At 35.5% G+C, this 7,985-nt stretch overlaps 1 protein-coding gene across 1 annotated transcript; it reads left to right on the top strand.

Annotated features, from left to right (window-relative positions):
• Positions 1 to 448: 448 nt before the first annotated feature.
• LOC120442529 (sialic acid-binding Ig-like lectin 10) lies at positions 449 to 5,945 on the top strand. The gene is made up of 10 exons (XM_039619129.1): positions 449 to 493; positions 769 to 871; positions 1,290 to 1,700; positions 1,981 to 2,301; positions 2,425 to 2,682; positions 3,285 to 3,542; positions 3,630 to 3,914; positions 4,127 to 4,232; positions 4,331 to 4,400; positions 4,912 to 5,945. The coding sequence occupies exons 2-10, from the start codon at positions 811 to 813 to the stop codon at positions 5,218 to 5,220; spliced, it is 2,079 nt and encodes a 692-aa protein (XP_039475063.1). The 5' UTR covers positions 449 to 493; positions 769 to 810; the 3' UTR covers positions 5,221 to 5,945.
• Positions 5,946 to 7,985: the final 2,040 nt, after the last annotated feature.

Here is a 7,985-nt window from a genome sequence, read left to right as displayed (position 1 = left end):
ACTCAATCTGTCTCAAGGAACTTTTTTTTAATGAGTACATAAGAAAACACTTAAATAGCAATAAAATGATGTTGTATCGGTGGTATGATGTTGAAGTAATGTAAAGATAAGCTAAATGTCATATACAAGTTATGTTTTCACTCTAATATTGTGCGGACTTCACCTCACAGTGTAAAGGGCCATGAGGTGAATGATGATGATTGATGCTATATGAACTTGTTGAGCACCATTACTGCAATCTTAAAATCTCAAGATAGCATTATGTTTAAAAAGGTAAATTATTTAATAAACAATAAACAATTTTATAATTACATATAGCATACAGAGGAACTTGAATGTCAGTCTGTAAAGTAGAGTGGTTTACTGAGAAACTTCCTGAAATCATTTTGCAAGGAGGAAGAGAAAAGAAAAGAGAGATGAGGATGAAAACTTCAGTTTAGAGAGTCAGCAGTCATCAGTGAGAAGAGAAGTTTTGAAGAACAAAGCAAAACAGGTAAAAATAAATTTTAATCAGTTTCAAAAGTCTTTTTAAAAGAAGAAATGTAAAGACTTTTTCACATCTGTAGCAGTGATGGTGAATAAGACCATTATTTATTAATAAAAGATTATGAGTGACCTAATGCTGTCCTCTTATTTGGCAGTTAATATACATTTAAATTATATTATATATATTATACATCTTTTATTGAGCTGTGTGATGTGAACTGTTGGCTTTTTCTTTATTTTATTTTTTGTTTTGATTTCTTTTTGCTTCATCTGCTGGATAAGTTATTCTGTGGAGGGAGAGACTGAACATCTCGAGCATCGAACATGTTTGTTCTCATCTGGTCGGCTCTGTTTGTCTCTGTAAAAGGCAGCATTGCTGACACAGGTTTGTATCTTCTCCTTTACTGTAATTCTGCTATATTTGTATTTGAAATTATTTTATTTATATTTGTATGTAACACTCTTTTTATGAAATTTGTCCAGATAATAAGAATGTATTATTACCCACAGTTCATCATAAATTTGTGACTTTGCTCTCATGTTTTGGCTTGTGTGACATTTTAATGTAATCTTTTGTTAAACATGTCCTGAGAGATTGTTAATCAACATCCAGGAATATATTATTGCCTGGATATAATAGGCTATGAAATGTGAAAACCATAGTAGTTGTGTAGGCTACAGCACAAACAAGCAGATTGTGAAAACATAAAAGTTACTGTGGTATCTTTAATTAGATATCATGTTTATTGTTGTAAACTAAAAATTCTTTATAACTATATTTATGTTTCCCTTTGCATTAACAGGTGCCTCAGCCTTGGTGCAAAAACACTGTGACAGAGGATACTGTCTTAATCTCACTGAGCAAGAACTAACAGCAGAGGCTGGACTCTGTGTTGTGATCCCGTGTTCTTTCACTACTGCTGATGAGTTTACACCCAAACATACAGTTTGGTACAAATGTGAAGCATCTCAAACAAGATGTGGTGATGGTGACATAATATTTCATAGCAACAAAAAAAACAAAAAAGCTAAGTCTGGGTTTAAAGGACGAGTGTCACGTTTGGAGCCCGATGTGAGTCAGAAAAACTGCAGCATCATCATCAATGATCTGAAAGAGTCTGATTCTGGATCTTATCAGCTCAGAGTTACTGGTGTACTGAATGGAAAACATGATGGATTCACATTCATTCCAAGAGTAAATATCTCAGTTAAAGGTGAAAAAAGCTATTTCAAGGACAATCATGTTGAAAAACAAGATATTTGTTCATGTACAATAACATATTTAGTATTTTTATGGCCTTAATGAAGTACTCATTATTTGGGGAATTATTGACCTCTATGGTAGCTCGTAGGAACTGCAGCAGTTCCTGTTAAAACTTGTGATTGCCATTAACCATTTTCATTAAATATCTTATTTGAAAAAACAGATTGATGTACTGGATGAACTTCAGATAGTTGATGTGTTTCTATAAATGCAATTTGTTTTCCCTTTAGGTCTTAATCTGAAGCCCACAGTAATGATTCCCACACTGACAGAGGGACAGCAGGCCACACTGACCTGCACTGCTCCTGGTCTCGGCTCGAGATCTGTTCCTAAAACCACCTGGACATGGAGAGGAGCAGGAGGGACTGAATCTTACATTATGGGAAACAGCACTGATTTCAAGACTGAGAATCTGACGGCTTTCACACAGAGACACATCTCAACTTTGACCTTTAACGCTTCATCTGAACACCACAACACCAGTATCACTTGCAAGATCAACTTCACATGTGGAAAAACTACACAGGAGACTTTGACAGTAAATGTAAACTGTGGGTACTTCGTAACCTATTGTTATTGTTTATATCTATTTATTTATTTGAAATATATTGGATGATCAGTAGAGTCTGAAAAGGAAACAACATGACTGTAAAATGTATATTTTTATCTAACAGATAAGAAAGAAATTACAATCAGTGGTATTACAACTGTTAAGGAGGGAGATGTTCTGAATCTGACCTGCAGTATTAAAAGTTTCCCTCCATCTGTGATTGTTTGGTATAAATTTGGTTCTGACACAAACCTGCACAATGACAATGGATCAGCTACACTTGTCATCCCTAATGCAACAGCAGAACATTCTGGACAGCACATCTGTGCAGTTACATATATGAACAATTCCCTGAAGAAGGATATCAATATCACAGTGATATGTAAGTACACTTTTTGTTTTTTGTTTTTTTGTTGTTGTTTTTTTTCTTTTAAGCAGACCATTTTTAGCAGTGGCCATTTTCATTCATCTGGTACCTGACATGGTGCATTTAGATTAGTTTAATTCTTTTGAATAAGTCTTACAGCCACACCTTGTTAAATATGTGATATCATCAACATCTGTGTATACTGGCTTTGAGGTGTTGAGACACTGATACCGTTGACTACTTGTATTTTTTAAAGAAAAGTCAAAAATGTCACTTAAAATAATTTTGAAAAGCTGAATAAGATGTACAAATGTGTATCTTTTATTTATTGATGTAGAGTAAAACTGTATTCAGAAAGAGAGACACTGTAGACTGCACTATACATATGAAGTAAGAGGAAATGTATTAAGAGCCTTTTGAAACCTATTATGATGTTTTACGGTGACCAAATTGTAATTAGCATTTTAATGACATTTGTGGCATTTTACACTTCGCATTAATTAAACTCGCGTTGTTATCATTCTTATCCTTCATTTTTCTGGTTGAATGATTACATGTCAGTGTAACTTGCCCTCTCCATAAATATACCACTGAAATCACTGAAATGTATTTTACAGATAACAGGGATGCTCAGATCATTGGGAATACAACTGTTAAGGAGGGAGATGTTCTGAATCTGACCTGCAGTGTTGAAAGTTTCCCTCCATCTGTGATCGTGTGGTCTAAACTCAGTTCTGACACAAAACTGCACAATGACACTGGATCAGCTACACTTGTCGTCCACAATGTGACATCAGAACATTCAGGGCAGTACATCTGTACAGTAAAACATCTGGACACAACTCTGACTTCACATGTTAATGTAACTGTGACTTGTAAGTAGATGGCATTTTAACCTGAAATTCATTAACATTATAGCTTGCAGCTTCCCCTGTTTTATGATTCTGATTACATGTTTACAGGGCATACAAAGATACAGAATGGCTCAGGATGTGTGCTTCAGTCTGAGGGTTTGACCTGTGTGTGCATCAGTGAAGGCTTTCCTTTACCTACCATCAAATGGCCTCTGTTGAATCAACACACTGAGTACTCTGTCATTACCACTGTATTAAATCACACAGTCAACAGCACTGTCAGTGTAACTGTAAAAAACCATGGCAACAGCACTGTTGAATGTGTCAGCAACAATGGAAATGGAGAAGAAAGAGAAAACCTGCTGATCAATAACAACTTGTCCAAAAAAGATGGTAAGTTTTGTTTGGTTGCTGCTGTTGTTTTGAATTAAAACCCTTTCTGTAACACTTTTAACCACTTGACATTTTTACTACCATTTCTTGACCCATGTAATCTATGACATATGTAATTAAGACAATCATTTGATAGCCATTAGGTGTACTGTATATAATTCAATGCCATATGTGAGTTAACAGGTTTTTCATGTTATTTTCTTTGATTGCAGAGCCATCATCGGGTCTTAGGTGGCAATTTCTGGAAATTATCATTGCATTTTTGATTGGTGCAGTTCTTTCATCAGGTGTTTGCTTTTTGGCCAAAAAGTGTTACAGGTACAAAATTATTTTTGTACTTATTATTAAGGTTTCTCTGTAGATGCAATTTAACATTCATTCCAACATCGTTTCTGTAAATATGCCCTTTTCTACAGGACTGAAATGACGAGTTCCGGACATTTGAATGACACTTTTGTGATGCTGACATGTCCAGATGATCCACTGGTATTTATGTTAATTTGTCTTTTTTGATATAAATCTTTAAATAGTTCAAATGAGTTTCAGCACAAATATCTCACATACATATGGTGGAAGTCTCATTGCTGCTGGTAATCCAGCAGTGACGCCATCTTTATCCTGCTAGGCGGTGTTGAACACAGCCTGGCAATTCTCAGGTGTACTCCAGTGCAATGCAGTAAGGGACAGATGGAGAGAGAAACCATGCAAATAGGATGGTTTGACTTAAAATATGACACATCTCAACTTTCTGTCACAGTAAAACTTTGATCTTTAATATTCATGATAAAACAACCATAAAATAAATAAACAAATGGAAACCAGAATTACAGTAATGCAAGGTTCATTTCTTGTGTAAAGCTAATTTTCAGGCCACCCAATGAAAACTCAAACCCTTTGAAGCATGAAAGACTTTATACAAGATACATGGATAGTATTCACAATGTTGGTCTGCCTGTAGCTGATAAATGACTCAAACTATTTACTTTGTACCCAACAGATATATGATGGTCAAGCATTACAAAACAACCAGACCGTGAACTCAAACCGTGGGACAAATGAAGTGAAATATGCCACCATTGATTTTTCCCGGTTAAAAACAAACAGCAGCAGAAAGGCAGCAAGGACGCGAGAAAGCACAAAGACCGAGTACGCTGAAATTAAGAAGGTAATAAAAAAAGAACAAGAAGATGATGATGGAGAGGAAGGTAAAATGTTGGAGGGGGAGATGAAACACTGTGAACCAGAAAAGAAGAAAGAGGAAGATGAGCCAGTGTACTCCACGGTGAATGACATAATAGATATTTGAGGAATTCTTTTGTATAGTTGCTAAGGATAAATATTGATCTCATCATATGTAATGGATGGATTGATGGATGGATGGATTTCCATTTTGTGTTTGAATAACAATTTTCTCTATACTGTAAACTTCACAAATATTAACAAATCAAATGTTACAGAATGTAAGCTCTGAATATAGTGCTCTGCAATAGTTTAATGATTACAAATATTAGAAAAATGTTATGGTTTAGCAAATTTTAGATACCTATACTGCTTTACTATAAAATCTTGCCCAATGACATTTAGCTGTAGTAGTAAATATAGTGGTTTATCTTTTTCTTGACTTTATTCTTGATGTATTTTGCAGATTTTTAACGGTTTAAGATTCCAGGTGGCATATGGCCAACACTGATATTGTCTGGTCAAACATATTTGAAAGTGTGCAGCCAAAGTGTGCCAAATGACCTTTGGAATTTTCTTTTTGTGCTTTCACAAAATGCCCTTTTACACCATGTTTTGTGTTTTGTATTCTTCCAGAAAAACTTGTCTTTTTGTTAATTAAATGCATTTTTTTCCTCTTTTGCATAAGATCAATTATTTTATTTTTCAGTTTTTATCCGGCACCATCATCAGGTTGACCAATCTATTTGTTCTATACCAATAATCCATTTAAAGCTATTGATATAACTAGCTTCAGTAGTTCTAATGCTAATGACAAAAGTCCCCAAACTCTTCTTAATTATACAATAACAATACCAGAGTATTGATCAGTAAAAATGACAATTTTTTTTCCCATTATTTACTTGGTTTAAAACCTCTTGAGAACAATAGAGTTCAACACTAAATATGTTTTATTGCCACCCCCCACAGGGCGCCTGGGACCCTGATAGGGATTAGCGTAAGAGAATGGATGGATGAATGAATATGTGTATTTTAAGTTCGGTGTTTATGAACATTTTGAAAAATAATGACTACCTGCTTTTAATAAATCCATTAAGTTGATAAAATTTTATATTTAGGAAGTATCATTCATTTCTAATATATATGACTCAGTCAAAACAGTCTGTCTCAGCTTAAATCTTAGACTGCTTGAGCTCCACAGCTGTTTCACCTTGTCAATATTCAGTTTTTCACAAATGATATAATTTAATATTCAGATTACTGCTATGTATATGTATGTGTATATGCATATAGAGTATCCCATAAAACACTGGGTTCCTGTTCACTTATTGCATGCTCTTGTTTTCATTTATGTTTGTGTAAGATATCAGCCACACGCATGTGGGAAGGAGAACTCAGTCTAGTTCAGCTGCCAACTATTTGGAGTTGACAGTATTTGACTGGTGTAGATTTTGGCCCTTCTCTGTTAAAGGGGGAGAAAGGATGAATTTGGAAGAGAAAGCAGGAAAGTGAGCGGCTGCACGACACAGTTGCAGCTGGTTGCAGCAGCATACTCCAGTGACAGAAAGGGATATTTTAAAGGAAAATGGATATAACATGGCCCGAATGGTTTTGCTTTTATAATAACTCAATTTTACCAGAAGAAGGATTCAGTTTAATTAGGATTATTGTTGATTTGTTTTAATAAAACAGGAGGAACCTGTTAGTTTGCTGGACCTGTATGTTATGGAAGTTTAAGGAGGAAAGCTTACTCTGTAATTAGGAGTTGACCAACCAGATAACATTCTTCAAGACCTAGAGAGGAAGAGCTTGAGAGTTAAATTCCCAGGATCTAGTGTGGAAACACACTCCCTACTAATGCACCTATTAAGGTGGGGGAAAAGTCTTTCTCTGGAAGATGAAAGAACTACACCTTCAGGCACTTGTCTGCTTCGAAAGAAAAATAAACCTTGTGATGGAATAAACGTGATGAATTTCTATTGGTTCTCTATTGGTCACTGTTAGAACTTCTTCCTTTCTTGTACTGTGGCCGTTTTGTTCTGAGACCCACTTCTTCACACCATATTTGCAGTTTCAGCATGCAGTTCTGATAAGTAAAACATCAATTAAACTATTGAGTTCTTCAGGATTGTTACAAACAAGAAATACTCAACTAAACAGAAATGTCCTCATTTTTTGCAGCAAATTTCCAAACTTAAGTAGCTGATGGACACAGATACACAGATCAATTGGTGTTTGAACTGATCCACACTTCAGACGTCTGCCAGCTGTTAGTTTTTGTACAGCACTGCAGGTCTGATCCAGAAAGCTTTCACTCTCTTAATAACTGTTACTGTTAACAGTAACCAGTAACAGAGTATTGATGATGATGATGATGATGATGATGATGATGCTTTTTTCTATTATATACTTAGTTTAAACTAACTTAATAACTACACACAGAGACAGACAAGCTGCTATCACCTTTTAAGGAAAGAAAACAACAAAACTCAGGTGTTGGTCGTCAAAGGAGCTTTCAAAGAAAAGCGTCTGGACTTCTTTAAGTTGCTTGAAGACGTTTCACCTCTCATCCGAGAAGCTTCTTCAGTTCAAAACTGAAGAAGCTTCTCGGATGAGAGGTGAAATTTAAAGAAGTCCAGACGCTTTTCTTTGAAAGCTCCTTTGACTATGATGACCTGGATGACTGAGAACCTTCACAGTCAGGTGTTGGTCAGTAAACTGAAAAGTAAGTACAAAAGGATTAGTCACGAAACACACACTCCTCTCCACAGAGCAGGGACAATCAATCACCATACACACAGCTCACTAGCTACAAACCAACAAGGCTCTCTGGCACTAGAGCTCACTTTTCTCTGGCCTTAAGTACTTCTTACTGCTGATGGGAGTCAGCTG

The sequence above is a fragment of the Oreochromis aureus genome, linkage group 11 (genome assembly GCF_013358895.1).
Source record: "Oreochromis aureus strain Israel breed Guangdong linkage group 11, ZZ_aureus, whole genome shotgun sequence".
Taxonomy (NCBI): domain Eukaryota; kingdom Metazoa; phylum Chordata; class Actinopteri; order Cichliformes; family Cichlidae; genus Oreochromis; species Oreochromis aureus.
The sequence above is the reverse complement of the archived record's forward strand: the minus strand, read 5'-3'. Positions and strand labels throughout refer to the sequence as shown.

Excerpts from the sequence above, each read along its gene's own strand:
- LOC120442529 (XM_039619129.1), top strand. The coding sequence starts at position 811 with ATGTTTGTTCTCATCTGGTCGGCTCTGTTTGTCTCTGTAAAAGGCAGC. Across the intron at positions 1,701-1,980 it reads AGTAAATATCTCAGTTAAAG|GTCTTAATCTGAAGCCCACA; the intron begins GTGAAAAAAGCT and ends TTTTCCCTTTAG. Across the intron at positions 3,543-3,629 it reads TGTTAATGTAACTGTGACTT|GGCATACAAAGATACAGAAT; the intron begins GTAAGTAGATGG and ends ACATGTTTACAG.